General features: G+C 29.0%; 1 protein-coding gene across 2 annotated transcripts in view; it reads left to right on the top strand.

Annotated features, from left to right (window-relative positions):
• The window catches only part of MS3_00007853 (uncharacterized protein), an 81,005-nt gene extending 64,336 nt beyond the window's left edge, over window positions 1-16,669 (top strand). For both annotated transcript variants that reach the window (XM_051216202.1, XM_051216201.1), the window contains 3 exons: window positions 6,878-7,348; window positions 12,781-12,975; window positions 16,322-16,669. In XM_051216202.1, the coding sequence (XP_051066768.1) occupies window positions 6,878-7,348; window positions 12,781-12,975; window positions 16,322-16,515 (860 nt within the window). In that variant the 3' untranslated portion in view covers window positions 16,516-16,669. The remainder of the gene's footprint in view (window positions 1-6,877; window positions 7,349-12,780; window positions 12,976-16,321) is intronic.
• The last annotated feature ends 945 nt before the right edge of the window (window positions 16,670-17,614 follow it).

Raw genomic sequence — 17,614 nt, 5'->3', positions numbered from 1 at the left:
ATACATATTTAGATAAATTTGATCTGATTATGTTTGAAAACATTTCTGAAAAACGACCAATAGTCTATTGTTTGAAGTGTAATCGAAAATGTTTGCGACGTGATATTTTTACTGTACTGTCTCAAGACTAGAATACAGTCAGGGAATTGATGAACATAAATAATATCAAAAATGAAACAAAAACTCTGGTGAATATCGGGAAGTGATTTTATTTTCTATTTTGGATTATAATCGAGTATATTCAATCGCAAATATATAGAAATTATAAATAAACTTACACAAAAAGCCCTTTGTAATCTCATTAACACTGACTGATCAACTGTTAAAAGGAAATACTAGGTTTAATATCATTGTTATTCAATTGAAGTAAATATGGCTAACCAGAGAAAATGTCTGTAAGAATATAATATATTGGCTTTATAATGAACAATGTCACAGAATCAACCAAAATGTTTATAAACCCTGGTTAGAATGGTACTACCGGGAATCTGATTGATTAGTTTATTTATATACGTTTGTAGCATAGGTTGGTTAGTGCTTTTCTCTACATCGTAACAATACACATTTAGAAACAAAGGAAAGATCTGACGCTATTTTCTGAAAATACTTAGAAACCTGTAATGTTAGGGGAAATAAAATAGTTCAGAATCTTTGTGAATGATAAATATGTAGTTCAAACGAAAATATTCGTATCGCTTAAGCTCAGTATATATCTGGTAAAGTACTTGAAACTTATGTGCATTTATGTGCAAGTTCGATGGAATGGTGTCTTATGAGTAAAACATCTAATATTCTTTCGTTTGGTGAGAGATTACAACCTCACTTCACCCAAATCTTTTTGATAAACAGGACAAAACCAATAACTCCTACATATTTGATAAGGCGACAATTAAAGTACATAAACCCGTAATGTATTAATTATTAATATGAAAGCCTAGAAAAATCATTATTAAATTGGTATTATATTATTATCCTATAAGTCAGTGACAACTTTTTCAAATATTTAAAACAATTAGTCCATTCTATGAATTTCCATAGTGTAATGAAAAGAGATCGTATCTAAAATATGGGACGTATATGCCAAATAAATTTCAAACAGAGACATACTCATCAATAAATCTATATATGAAAACTAATGAAGGTCAGTTGAATAAAAGTTCAGATAATATGGTGAGCATTGGAAATAAACGCGAGAAAAGTGATGTAACATTTTAAAAAATATGAGTCGTCACATCATCGTAGGTCTTAAAATGAAATGATGACTATCATAATATATTTATGCCTAGAACAAGTAGCCTTTATATATATAATAGAATTGTGAGTAGTCTAATGCTGAAAGTTTCTGTGAATTTAAAAATACCACCTAACCAATTCGCAAATAAGGCTTTAAGACCTTTTTTAAATTTAGTTCTATGACCTATGTTCAATTATTTCTTCACTAACGAGAAGCAAAGTTTTTTACTTCCTGAATTTGTGATTCAAACTGTGCAGCATAAATGTACCTCAGTGTACAAAGCAACTCCTTATTCCCATCATAATATCGTTATATTTTTATCATTCATGACATATACATAGGAGAAGATATAAATTTACCCACGATATTCAAATATAATAAGCTTTCTATATGATAATTTCCATTTTTAATTAATCAACATACCATTTGATCCTGAAGTTGGTTAAACATTATAAAATTAATATTCAGGCTTATTAAATCTTAACTGTCTATTAATTTTCTTAAGGAGAGCAAGAACAAAGATTGGTGCAGAATAATATAAATTTATTTTATTTCGTTAGGTTCTCATCAGCTGCTCACAACCTATAATAATTTAAAATCACCGTTATTACAGATATTGGCATACTTATAAATACGACGGTAGCTAAGATTCCAATAGAGTTGATAAGGTTATAAAAAATTTTGTTTGGGATAAATAAAGTTTGGGAAAGAAAATTTCAGAACATTCAATAAGTGATTAGAACTCTTGGAGTTAACGAACATTAGATGTTTATTTAATGAAGCAACTGTAAACAGGTTTTTTATTGAGATCATGAAGCGATTGATGTTAGACCACCACTAAAAACCTGGAAGCACTGGACGGGCGTTTTGTTCTATTGTGGGACTTCTCAGCAGTGTTATCCACGATCCCGCTCACGGGATTTGAACTCAGGGATATTAACACCGTTGAATACCAGCTCAGTGGTCTAGTTGTTAAGCACTTGCGCACGAGACTGGTATGTCCTGGGTTCGAATCTCGCGAGGCGGCCTCGTGGATGCGCACGGCTGAGGGCTCCTATATTGGGACGAAACGATCGTTCAGTGCTTTCAGGTTTTCAATAGTGGTCTAACATCAGTCGGTTTATGATCTCAATCCAAAACTTAATATTCTGCACAACCCCATACTGATGAAAAAAACAGATTAATGGTAGTAAATATATGAATTGGAATCAGTAAGAAAAATGACAATGATGTAATTAAACTTCAGAGAAAGAGGATTCATATTATAATGTACCAATCTTCCTACCGCAAGAAATTTCTCAAAATACATCTCCTTGTACAGTCATTCAAATCACTGCATCACCTGGTATTAATTTTCTGTTGTTTCTTTTCCATACCAACTTTAAGATATATTGTTGATGAAATTAATAATGGACATAAAAGATAGTATCATTAGCGTAATATATATATATATATATATATATATATATACATCAAGGCAACATAAATTATATAAATATCCCATGAGAAATCATATAAAAACTGAGAAAACAAACGTATTATGCAATAAATCTAAATTATTGTTCAATATTCATTTATTTTAAACAATATTCATTATTTTCCTTTTTTTACATCATTTGCATTCAATCAAAAATTAAATAAAATTTAATGATTGATGAATGAAGTCCCTTTTTCTCTTTGTTTATTGTATGTATCTATTACAGCAATGATGAACTTGATTTTCTTCTATAAAAAAGACAATTTTATTATTTTTGTGATGTAATTAAATTAAAATTCACTTAGATATTACTTATTACGGAATAATATAAAGATCACTTAAAATAACAGTAACCGTTGATTATTCTATTATTTGAAGGATTACAATCAAGTTTATGAAATCTACGGTAATATTTTCCATAATAATACATCCACTTCTATTAATAATCATTGATCAAGTTAATTTCGTAATTGTATTAACCCATCATTGCTTACAAATAGCTTGCGGATTAAGGTAATATCGAGGCATACGTACAGTATGCACATATGCCAATAACAGACTGATCAATTGCATTCTTAAATTTCAATGGGAAGATACAAAATAAACAATACCAAGTGAACTCATACATGGTTATTCGATAATTTTGTTGTTTGATTATATTTTGCTTGAAAAAGCTTGAAGCAGATTGCCAGGCGAAACGTTGGACTTACTTCAAATTCTTTCGATGAGATTTTACAAATACTTTATTTCACTTTAGTGACTCACATTAACTCGGCGCATAAATATTGTGAAACTATTCGTTCAAATTTAGACGAAAGTTCTTATTCATAGTAAATATAGTTAGAAGAATATTAAACGTTACGTAGAATGATATAATTTGTAGAAAACTGATTGTTTATATGGATGTTTTTCAAAATCAACAATAGTTCTAAGGAGTTTTTATCTCATTATATGTGAAAATTATATTTGAAATAATTTCAGTGATTGAAATCTAAATAATTCCAAGGTTTCGTCCAGTTAACTTGTCTGGACTTCCTAAAGGTAATGATTGAAAACAAAGTTATTATCTCACTTATATGTTTTTTCTTGATTTATTCTTAGGTAGTCATTTGTATGTAATATGAAAAAGGTAGAAAGGTACTCCATTGAAGATTTATTATTTCTAAAGTATATGTAATATTATTATGTTATCGTCGAATAGAAATACCTTCTAGTTTAATTTTCATCTTTTACTTTTTCATACTCATAATGATAGTCAATTGTGAACAGTTTCGAAAAAAACTACATATTTTTTTCGTAGAATAATGGCAACTTTCTCTAAGAAGATATTCGTAGTCCTTGTGTTTCATCAGTACAACTTTTTATTTGTATTTAGGAAACATTGTCGTTCTGTCACCTTTTATGCACTATTATTGTATATTTGCAGACAAAGGAAATGGCTTTTTATTTCATCTTATGATAAAAAAATGATCTATAATAAGTTTCACCAAATGTATTATTCGATTTTCAAAATAATATCGACTTTAATAAACCTCAGAATGTATTCTCTATAGGTTCCTTCATTTATTCTAAGTTATGCTAAATAATTGCAAAACAACGTTTATGCTGCATTTGTTCGTATTATTAATACTATTAGTTTGATGTCTATTTACCGAAGAAAACTAGAATATACTTAAAATGTTACTTATATACATATATTGTCCTCACTTTGAGACATGAACTTACTAGGTTGTACGTAAAATCATGAATAAACACTGTTAGAAAGTTCCAGAGATAAAATTATTCGGACCTTCGATTTTTTTTCCTAACCTATATTAATCCCCAATAATAAATCCCATAATTACAGAATAATTGAAAAATTATATAATGATAATTTATTACTTGATAATATTCCTACCAAATAAAAACACTAAAATTTTCAAAATTCTATTAGAGAGACAGTGAGAAGTTTACGTTACCAAATCCATTTTTTTTGGTTTTTCGAAAAAAAACTACTTTCAAGTATACACTTTCCCCTTAACTTATCTTTCATTTATTTCTCTCACTAAATGTGATTTAATCTGTTTTCTATGATTATTTGTCGCTCATTTATTTTTCAGAATATAAATAATAAGTAAGAAGTTGGAAACATAAATGATTGTAAATAATCTTTCTAATTTTGAAGTTGTTTTATTTTTTACTTTTTGGTAAACGAATCAGAAATTCTTTGCGTTTTCTCTCTTTTCTTTGCGAAATTATTATTTAGATATTATATTTCTATTATTGTATTCATTTGAATATATTGACAAATCTACCCTACAAGTTATTTATATGTTTACAAACTTGATTATCTTATCTGACCCATCTATTCATTGATCAATTGTCTTTGAAAAAAAAAAGAAAAAAGAATGAAATTAAATAAGCAATTTATCGACAACTGATTGATGATTTATGCGCCGTGTTATTATCGTTATTATTTGGTTAAGATCTACCCCCCCCCTCTTTTTTTTCAAAGAGGAGGATTATAAATATCCAAAGTAAAACATTGGTCAGTAATTATAAGTGCCTCCATCTAATGAATTTATCTAATAATATTAAAAAAATATATATTATGTATTTTCATATTTGTATCGTCCATTTTAATCCAAAAAATCAACAGAAACTCAATTCAAACCTATGAACAATGTGGTAAACAAAATCTTGGCGAAAAAATAATAATAATACATTATTAATCAAGTTGATTTATGCATACCTTATGTGGTTTGATCGCTTTGTTTTGATTAGGCTTTTCGTGTTATATGAAAAACAGATACGAAATATATATAATTTAAACGGGCGTATTAGTCGACGGAATTATTTCCAATTATCATGATTTATACAGTCGAATCATGATAAAATTTGGAGACAAATTCAATATATTACTTAAATGCTTTAAACATATTGTTCATAAAGTTTGTATGACAGTTCATCAAATATAACAATTAGATATATACTCTGTTTTAAGTAATAGTAATATAATATGGCATGTTAGATTGATTTATTAATTAGGGCGAAATATATTGTTTACGTTAAAACTTTTCGAGAATGATGACTATTGCAAACTTGTATATGTATTTTAAATAATTTTGTTTGGAACATTGAACGAAACGAATTTCAGTATTTAAAATATATTTATAAATTACAAGTATCATACTCATTTAGAAAATGTTGAGTACTACACATAGTTTCTCGTTATGTTTATTTATGAATCACAGTTTCATTGATTCGTCTGACTGATCGATTGATTCATACTTCAAAATGTTCAACCTAAGGAATGTTCTTGAGGTAGCTAAAAATATCATTCTAGGTAAATATGAATCCCAAGTAAATGATTAAAATTTTTCAGATGTAGTAAATGGTATTATTTCAATGTCAGTTAACTTATTAAGTGTTAATCTTTAATGATCGTAATCTATCTACATAAATTTAGATAAATAACATTTAACTTATTACAAAACATTCTTAATTGTTCTAATTTATACAATTTATGAAGTTAAACTTCTGTCTTGATGTCAAATATTTTTTTATCTATTTTCATCTAAACAATGGAAAATAAAGTCTAACACTCCTTCTTAGTTAGCAGTCTAAACTATTCTCCATTTGATAACAAAAACTTCTAATCAAGAAGAAACAGCACCTGTAAGAGAATCAAATTCTTAGTGATCCTTTGACTGTTAGTATTCCTCATTCAGTTAACATTTCTGTGAACTTGACATAAGTGTGAAACACGGAATCGTAACGAAATGTATAGTAAAGGAGAAACTTTTATGAGGATAAGTGCTTGTTTTGTCACTGTCATTAGGTTAATGAAAAATAAAATCTATAAATTTTCTTATTTAAGTGAAATGAAAAGACTGAACCTGATATTTGAGTGAGTAAGTAAGATATTTGAGTGCTTGGGGGTATTAGCTGTTAGGCATCTCCTAGCTAAAGAGCAACAATTTTTTATGAATCTTGGTCTATAAAAATGCACTGAACTATTTCAGCTCATGGTAGCTGATTAGAGAACTAGCATTTTTGTTGGCAATTTTGACTTCATATATTTAAATGTTCATTTGCTAGCTAGGTTCCTAGTTTTATAACTATATGACTACAGATGACTTGTTGATAACATGAATAAATTCCTTTATTTCTTTTTTTTCAAAAAGTCACAATATCATCTCCAACCTTGATTACTATTGGATCTGCATTTAATCTCACCTGTTCGGTGTACGTTACGAAAGATAAATCAGTCAATATAGCAATAGACTGGTTCCGACCAACTTATTTAATTGAAACATCTTCAATTCGACCTACGATATTAGTTAATCCACAAGTACTAAACAACATTTTATCTATGCAATCAGATTTAAACTCACACAATTCAAAGTACAGTAATATCAGTAATATAGTTGGTGAACTTGCTTATTCATTTCAACAAATCACCAGCAGATCATCAGTCGGGATAACTATTTATAAACAAGTTACCGGTGAATTAAATTATAACTATCGTAGTGAAGTACTTCTTACTGTACAGTCAGCCAGAGAAAATGATGGTGGTATTTATGAATGTAGAGTTTATGAAGCAGCAAATTATGGGCAAGAAAAAATCATAGACAGAGCATTTTTAGATATTATCAGTAAGTCAATTGTTTATATATTATTTAGCCCTATTTAGGCTAGTTTTGTTAGTTCTATAACCATACATATTTAAGTAGTAACTTTTTAAAATCATGTCCCAAGTGATATTTTTTCATACGAAATATGAACATGAAAGATACCTTCAACTGAGGAAGTTCGGTTGGCTAACTTACTTAACGACAATATGATTATTTACCTACTTACAACATATATTCTCTCCGCATATATAATCATGCTACATCTCTCATTAGCTAATACGTAATTTTTATGCTTTATCTGTGTAATTAAACTACATGTGTTGTACAGTGAACATTTTAAAACGTTTTTAACTATTGCTTAACATTCATTTCTTTTTTCAAAATGAAATATATCCACCTTACTTTCTCCGCTAATGTAATTAACTTTACTCAAAACATTGTGCTTATTTATTCGGTGACAAAAGGAATAATTACATCTCAAAACTAATTACCAAAGACAATATTAGCTTTTGTTGACGTTAATCTCTTTGATAAAACATGCATATTGGTTAATTTAATCCTCTGAGAATCATGACGCAATACACAAATAAATGCACCACTTAGTTTAACTTGGTTGTTAAAAACAATATTAAAACGTATAAAATCACTAGGGAAAACAATAGTAAAGGTAAATGTAGAGAGATGAATCCAGCCATTGTTGTCTTTCTTTGGCACTGTAAAAAGTGAAAACCATCAAACCCTCTTATTATATAACACTACACTAATTAGACGATAAAAGTAATCATCACCTACAAACTCCACTTAGTCCTTATGCCTAATATAACGAGATTCATTACAAATTCGACGAAAGATGTCACAGAACAGAAAAGTTCCACGTTTCCATGTCTTTTTCAAAGAAAAAAGACTAAATGCAAACAAAAAATAATTATATCGCATTCTTGAAATACTTATATCATTATGATACATTCGTTTAAATTTTTATACCTAAATAAAAAGTAATTTTAATTTCTTTGAAGAACTACATAGTCTAATTAAAATAATCCAGTGTCACTGAATGAGAAAAAGAGAATTCAGCGAAGAAAATTTTCTTTTCGACGAAATCATTTACTTAAGCTGTACATTCGTAAATATAGTTATATATGGTCTTTGTATTCATCACACCAACATCTTCATTTCAATACATTTTTATGATTAAAATGATGTAATTAGATAGTGCTTTGTTTATAATTTAGACAGGTTTATATACATTCCAAAAATTATGAAATATTATCAATAACTGGATTAGTACTTTAGAAATTACTATATCTCTTTTCAGGTTTCTTATTTTACCGTGTTAACTGAATAAAATATCTCAGTTTTTTTACAACATCGTTATAATATGGTAGCTCCAAACACACTTGTTAGTGAAAACTATCCTCGAACCTATTTAGTTTACTCACTACTTGAACTAGAGTAAAAGTCCACACTTAATGAGTTTAAAAATAATGACAGTTTACAATCATTATTCTTTAGTGATTACATGACTACTAGTTAATTAAGTAGCTTCGGATTTGCTAGCAAAAGTCTTGATAAGAATCCGAGACCAATATCCTCAACTAAGTGAGCATGATAAAAGTTATCTACCGATGACATAACATTATTGTTAAGCAGTATCAAGGTTTCATCAACGTTGGTAATGTCAACCACCAGAATGAAACTTATTAAACAATTTAGTGGGTAAAATAAAAATGAGTTACAGTGGATAGCACGTTAAGCGCTTGATGGTCACCTCTGACAAGTTTTAAACAACAAAGAAATAATTTTTCAGTGCTCTTTGTTATATACTGACTTTTTTGACTTACATCAATGATTGGTATTAGTACTTCTCAAATAAATAAAATTTTGCGAAATCTCAATTCATATAATTTTTTAAAGATTTTCACAGTAGTAAACGTATTAATGAATATCATTCGCACTAAATAAAATACACTGCTGAGGAGTCCCATACTAGGACGAAACGGTCGTCCAGTGCTTCCAGGTTTTCCATGGTGGTCTAGCTTCAATTGACTTATGATTTTAACTTGTGAAATTTCTAAGAATCTCCACAAAACCCATTCTGATAAAAATACCTTTAGATGAATCCACTACATTGTAAGTATTTTGGAAAGGTTAATAATGATGATGAAGAAATATAAAGAAAGATGATGTAATTATTATTATTATTAATGGCTGAATTCATGAGTCGACTAAAGCTAGACCACCATGGAAAACCTGGAAGCACTGGATGGACGTTTCGTCCTAGTATGGGGCTCATCAGTAGTGCGCCTCCATGATCCTGCCCGCAGGGTTCAAACCCAGAACATCAGGTCTCGCGCATGAATGCTTAAGCTCTAGACAACTGAGCCGTCATCCAGCGGTATTGATGCGCACTGCTGAGGAGTCCCGTACTAGAACAAAACGGCCGTCTAGCGCTTCCAGGTTTTCCATGGTGGTCTAGCTTTAACCTACTCATGAATTCAACTATTAAGTTACTATAATCTCCACAAAGTCCACTTTTATCTACATTACTTCGTTATTCATAATTGTAGTCAAAAATGTAAATTAATAACACATATTGGACTGTAAAGTTTCTAAATGTCAAACATGGAAACGATTACGTCAACTGCTCATTCCCTGTTATTTATTAAATATTCACTCCCAACCGCTTATTAAAGAGATTTATTTAATAACTATCTAATAATAATGTATAATCATTTTTGAAAAATGTCAAATTATATAAATGTTCATGTCTAGTACATGTGGATTTACATCATGTTTCATAGCAGTCGTAACATGGTTAAGTGAAAAAAATTATACTGAAAATAATTGACTAGTTCTTACTAGTTGCTATATAAACTAATACGGTCAAAGTTCATCATTCACTTAAGAGGATAAGTACTTGTTAGAAAGGTTAAAATAGTGCTTTTAATGACATCATAGCTTCGCAAAGTTCTGTGAAAAATGTTAAGATTCTCTTGTCATTTTAGTTTATCAGGGTTGTGAAATTATTCTTGCAAGTAACTTTCATCAAAAATAAAAGTTAGGAACTCATGCTAACTGATAATTTAGTAAAAAAATTTTATCATCAATTCTGATTTAAATTTCATTCGCTAAGTAGTCTTTAGTCTGAGTAAATTCAAATAATAGCCCACCATGGTTGCTTTAGAGTGGTTAGAAGCAATCTTTTCATCTATATTTTGTATTAACTAATACTTATCAACAAAATCATCGGTAAGTTTTAAAAAACTAACGTTCCTCATGAGATTCATTTTCACGTCACTCATTGTCACAGTCAGAGATATTATGATTCATTTACTCTAGCAGGAAATTTATGAACCAAGATTCTGATACTAGCAAAAATTATCATATGTAGTACTTCATGCTTATAAATTTCTGGCAGTCATGTTGCAATCCAAAGAATATAATTTTCACTAAATAATATGTTCCAACCATTATTATTACTCGTACAACCAAATCATAAGAGGTGAAGACGATAAGGACATAATTAACTGGGTCCTTGAAGTATACGTAAATAAAATTTGCATGCTAAATAACTTTTCTAACTATAGATATACTGAACTATTAATTTTACTCTAGGTAATTATTCCGGTATGCCTAAACGGACTGATAATTTGAGACCTAATTAATTGTCGTACATTTCGAGGAAACATCTTCTATATCATCAGAAAGACAAACGCCTACTTATGAGTAATTAGCTCTAAACTTCTAACCGAGACACCAAGATCTATGGAGTCTACTACATCAACAATTGAGAAAAAAATCGACAAACTTTATAGCTACATTAATTTGGTTACAATATTCTCATCAATTGAATATGAAGGTTTTCAAATAGTCCTGGGTTTATATCAATTCTACCGATTATCTTATTCAATGACAAAGATTATTAATTATTAACTACTTATCATTATTATTATATATATATATTCAGTGTATTATTTTTTTTCTTTACTTCACATCAAGATTAATTAGGGAAAACAAAACTTGTTAATTAAACTTGTCATTATTAATTTACTAAGAGATCATTGATAATTATGGTTTTTTTTCAACCTTTTATTTTATTGATTAACAATTATTCTATCATTTAAGATATACATTCAATGAAATAACATAAATGAATATGTTGTACAATGGTTCATATCGTTGCTAATAATGAATACGTGGATTAGTTTCTTTATTTTCCTTTAGGTGATTAATTGTTCAACATTTTATTATTGTTTGTTTGTTTGTTTGCTTATTTGTGGATACATTATTCATCAATCTACATACGTAACACTACTATGAACTGCCATTAACTTATCAGAGTATCTGATAAACGAATTCAGAAAATATTGAACAGTTATATTGTGTTACACCATTTATATATAAATTTTAATATTGTAAGATAAATTGACTTTATATTAAACTGATGAATAAATGGAAATAATAACTAATAGTTGAATTCGTAAGTAGATTAAAGCTAGATAACCATGGAAAACCTGTAAGCATTAGACGACCGCCTCGTCTTAATATGGAACTCCCCAGTGGCGCGCATTAACGATCTCGCCGCACGAGATTTGAACTCAAGAACGATAGGTTCCAGGTGCCGGCTCAGCGGTCTGGAGGTTAGGCGTTCGTGCGCGGGACCAACAACTCCTGGGTTCAAATCTTACGAGGCGGGAGCATGGATGCGCACTGCTGAGGAAACCCATACTAAGACGAAACGGCCATCTATTGTTTCCAGGTTTTCCATGGTGGTCTAGCTTTAGCCTACTCATGAATTCACCTATTAAATTACTAAAATCTCCACAAAATCCCTTTCTGGGAATAATATCATTTAGTCTAAGTGCATGTAATACGTTTTTTTATCATCTTCTGTATAATTTACACTAATACTCAACAGTTACAGATGTAAAAATATTACGTAAAGTGTTTTAAAATGATAGCAGTTCGCTGTCCATAAAATTTCCCTGGGTTCTAGAAATTATCATGAAAATAAAAATACTAGTAAATCCTCTGAATGAAATTATGGAACTATAGTACTTAAAAATTAAAACTAATTGTTGATTTTCCAAATAAAGAAATATCGAAAACCAAGAAGTACAGAAAAGTTGTTAAACATTTTGAATATGTGAACCGCTAGTTGACAGCTCATTAGCCTTAACGTTAGACACTTGTCATAAGATCCTGAGTTCTACCTTTAGTGTGGTTGTAGATGTGTACTACTATAGGCTACCATATCAGGACGTAACAGTCGATTAGAGCTTCTCTGACTTCAACTAAAACGTTGATACGTAAATCTACTGGAAGCATAGTTTAAACTGATATCTAACATTCAATTTCACTGAAAAAAATACATCCCTCTGTATTACAGAGTGATATATTCCATCTGGTTCAGTTAGTTAAATACATTTTTATTCGAATTTTTTAATATTTAGTACGCAAAAGATATCCTCATAATTCATTTGAACAAATCGAAGTAAATACAAAACTTAGAAAACTTTTATCAATATTTTGGAAATTAAATCCTTCTCAGAAAAATTATGATAATTTACACGATCAACATGCACAAAATGATGTGGCATCCAGAGTTCGAGCGAAATATGGAACACAGAATATAAGTCAAGAGAAAGGTAATTTTATTAATTATTTATTGTTATTACTTTTGATGCATTACAAATCAGTTGTTCAGTTAACTGATATATCTATTCCTTTTTAATTAAAACATTAGTATCATATGGGTTTTGTGGGTATTATAGTAATTTCAGTGGTTAAGACCATCAGTCAGTTGAAGCTAGACCACCATGGAAGTCTTGTGGCGGTTTCATCCCATTGTGGGACTCCTCAGCAGTGCGCGCTCACGACCTCGCCCCCTGCGGAATTCGAACCCAGGACCTACGCGTTTCGCGCGCGAGCACTTAACTGCTAGACCACTGAGCTGGCCGGCATCCAACAGTGTTAAGGTCTAACTTCAACCAATCCACGAAATTGAGCGACACGTCCACCATTATCTCCATTGAGTTTTTATCTCACAACAGACCTGGTTGAACTCCACTGGTCACTACTTCTCACTAGGACTCCGGGATATACCTCTTGAAGCCAGTCAATAGTGAGCTCATGTTGGTTAATTTCAGATGGGTTTTGTGAATATTATAATAATTTCAATGGTTGAGATTATGAGTCTGGCAAGGGGTGAGGTCGTGGATGCGCACTGCTGAGGAGTCGCACAATGGGATGAAACGGCCGTCCAGTGCTTCCAAGTTTTCCATAGTGGTCCAGCTTCAACTGACACACGATCTTAACCATTGAAATTAATACATTATTATTAAAAATTCAAAAGTTATTTTGCGACGTTTTAAGTAATACCATGATATGTGTTGTCGTATTTCATCACTGAATCATATATCTGCTATCATATTCCATTTTTAGCATAAATATAGTAAGCTTTTAGGCTTGAAACGGAATTGCTGATGAAAAGTATACTCTAATATGCAACTTTCTTCCATAAAAAACCAAAACAAAAAAGATGATAAAATACTGATCATGACTCGAATAATACTAAAAATGTTTCAAAGATTCTGAACCTAGCAAATCACACTCTATTTAGATTATTGTCGTTATGCTAAACCTAAACACATAAAATGGTTATTTCTTGATTTTCATTTCTTTTCTGGTTATTTGTCCATTTTTCAGTAAATAAATCATATTCACTATTTTGAATAAATATTTTTCATAATAATGACTATTTTTTTTATATTTTAATATACTTCATCAATCTACTTATTGTTCTACTATCTGTTACCTGAATAATTGTATTACCTAAAATTTAGTTCCTGTAACCCAGCTATCGATTTGACCTTCTATTTCATTCTAGAAACTGTATTAATTAATTGATAATGCAATCAAACTGACTTAGTATATTAAGTTATAACAACCATTTTGAAATAAGAAAACAAACAAGTAATTCCAAATAAATATGACCAACTTATAAATCTATCAACAAACATTTAACCATGAATAAAAAAATGAACGCAAAAAAAAGAAGAAAGAAAAAAAAGAAAATCTTTTCCTTTAAACTCAATTTATTAAATGAAAACAACCAACTTCACTATCATTCAATCTAAATAATAAAAAAAATTTTCTTGAATTTTTTATCACCAACGATTTTTACACACACAAAAAAAAATTAAACATAAATATGTGAACATCCCTTTTCTTAAAAACATTTTAATAAACAAGTAGATCTAAATAAAAGATTACCTATTTAGTCATTATTATCTAAACTAAATTATCTAATTGTAATGAGCATTTTTTTTAAAATAAAAAACACAAAAAAAAACAAAAAATAAAGATGGTTACTGTTTTAAAACCTTCTGTTCTATTCAGTTAACTAAAATACTCAATAAATAGGTTTAGTGTATTATTTAAATAAACTTGAACAAATTTACAATAATGATGTAGATCTTAGAAACTAGACAATGAATAGTAAGAATAATTTTTTATTAGAATATTTTTCAGTTTAAAATTGTTTTATTAATTTATCAGTTATAATTAAACAGATTTTTTTTCTCATTCAATAAATTAAATCAGTTTGTGTCGTTTGCAACAAACATCTTTTGTTTGTTACTGTGTGTTTTTTTATTTTGGTTTTAGTTTTGAAAAACACATACACACACACGCATATGCACAAAAGTAAATAAATAAACAGAAAATCACTTGAATATATATTGAAGTTTAACAACTATTTTAAGATGATAAAATCTTTCCTTTGTGTGTGTGGAGGGGGGAGTTGTAATAGTTTTCTTTTTTAAAAAAAAAATAATAATCACAAAAATAATCAGAATAATCTAATAAATAAGATTTGGCATATGTTTTCAATGTGTTTCATTCCTTATGATATTAATTCAATAAAAACAAAAAAAAGCTTGTACGTGGTTAATAACAATAGAACTAAATTACATCTAAATAGATATTAATTTTATTAAATAAAGTCAATGGGAAAATCAAATTCACTTTTTTTCTGGTTTTTATTAATGTAAAATAGTCTTTATTAATATATCCAATGAATGCAGCATAAATCCTGTAGTTTGTGTAATATTTTTGACGTTGTTATATATCGGAAAGGATTTGGTGAATATTATAGTAATTTTAATCGTTGAGATCATGAGTTCATTGAAGCTAGACCACCATGGAAAACCTGGAAGCACTGGACGGCTATTTTGTCGTAGTACGGGAATCCTCAGCAGTGCGTATTCACGATCCTGCCTCGTGAGTTTCAAACCTAGGACCTATCGGCCTCGCGTGCAAACGCTTAACCTCTGGACCACTGAGCTGAGCCTGTTGTGAGACAAAAGTGGATGTGTCGTTCAATTTCGTGGATTAGTTGAAGTTAGACATTAACGTCGGCTCATTATCTCGACTATTAAAATTATGTTATATATCTTTGTTAATTTATCACTAGACAGAATTGGACAGATAAATTACTTTTCAATGGTTTACAGTGAAAATGATTGTCCTAATATACAAAATCTTAAAATTATTTCAGTAATCATTAGTTACGCTTTGACTAATTAATAGCTCCAAGATGAACTGACCAAAGTGACGAAAATCAGCGAATCAACTAAATGGTATATAACACAGTAGTTCGTGGACAGTACTGAAGCTGTAAAAAAAATGACGTATGCTCTTTACATTTAACAGCTTAATAATTTCATTTTCACCATAAGATTTGAATATTCTGTTATTTATGCGTTATACATGTTCATGATTGTAGACCATCCAAACTATATTACAATAAACCAGTCAGCTTCAGTTTTTGATGGGCTGTTAACTGATATCAGTTCATGATAGAAATTATCGTTAAGCAACACTGAAATGTTATTCATTGAAATGCTTAAGTTCCTCTCATAAATTAAAGTTTTCTACCTGTAAAAAGTAATTCAATAACTCATGTTTATTTTATATTTTTATTTGATATAGATCATGAACTTAAATCAGTGGATATTATCAATAAATTTTTCTCCAAAGAAAATGAAGTGAAATTCAACTTAGTAGAAACACAAAATCCTCGTATGAGGGCTCGAACTATTAAAAATTCCAACTCATACTTATGTGTTTCTCAGATATTTTTGTATTTTTCAATCATTTTGCAAATAATTTTGGCGGTTAAATAAAGTGCTTTTAAAAATTAATTATAACTAATTATAAAACAATAAAGTAAATAAAACAAACTACCAACAAAAAAATACAAAAACCTCTTTGAAGTTTTTGTCCATTGAATCATGCTTTAAAAATAAGCAATTAACATAATAAAACACATAAATAAACAGAACCTCCTAATATGTATCTGTATTCTAAATATTATGTACATAACTAAGAGCAAAACTCTAAAAAACATAATATATCTTTCATTATATTGTCTCACCAGTTTCGTTTCATGTCTCCGTTATTTATTTGTTCGATTTCAACTTTCTTACATAATCATAAAAAGATAAATATTCAAATCATTATGAATTTCAATCAAAGGAATTATTCAATTATCCACATACAGATTTATTTAAGATATAATTAATATAAGAAATTATTTTCGCTACCAGATCACTAATTGAAATATCTTGTCACAAATTTATGCTCTCGTTTGTTTGTCTGTTTGTTTGTTTTTTTGTGGCAAAACAATCGAACACATTTTTTGTCTATAAGACATATAAACATTTAAGATTATTGAATGTCTTTTGTATAGATAAAGAAGTTTAAAAAAGAGATTATATATTGGCTTTCTATTTCAGATACATCCGTATATTTATATATATTCATTTAAAGTGGTTTTCATTCATTAATTAGTAATGTTATATTGTTAAACGTTTCTATGCGAAATACCTCATTGTGTTGTTTTGAATTTCTACTGATTGAGTGGAATTTTTTTTCAATCATAAATAAAGCATAATAATTTGTAGGCATCATTACCAAGATTTGACTTGATAATTTCAAATGAATAGATAGATGTCAATAAGTAGGAAGAATTAGATTTTCTGAAGTTTTGTGACTTAGTGTAAGCCACTTCTTCAGAGGATATTTGAAATACATATATATTCTTTCGATGCTGTTCAATGTAAATCATATAATCATTATTTAACATGTATGTAAATAAGTAAGCTCTTTTATCTCATTATATACATCTATATATAAACTATCATTTTCAACTTGGATTAAAAATACTTATTATGTGCCTGTGAATAAAATTATTAAATTCATATTTGACAATGTCAATACTTG

The sequence above is a fragment of the Schistosoma haematobium genome, chromosome 4 (genome assembly GCF_000699445.3).
Source record: "Schistosoma haematobium chromosome 4, whole genome shotgun sequence".
Taxonomy (NCBI): Eukaryota; Metazoa; Platyhelminthes; class Trematoda; order Strigeidida; family Schistosomatidae; genus Schistosoma; species Schistosoma haematobium.
Note: the sequence above shows the minus strand (reverse complement) of the source record. Positions and strands in the feature narration are given on the sequence as shown.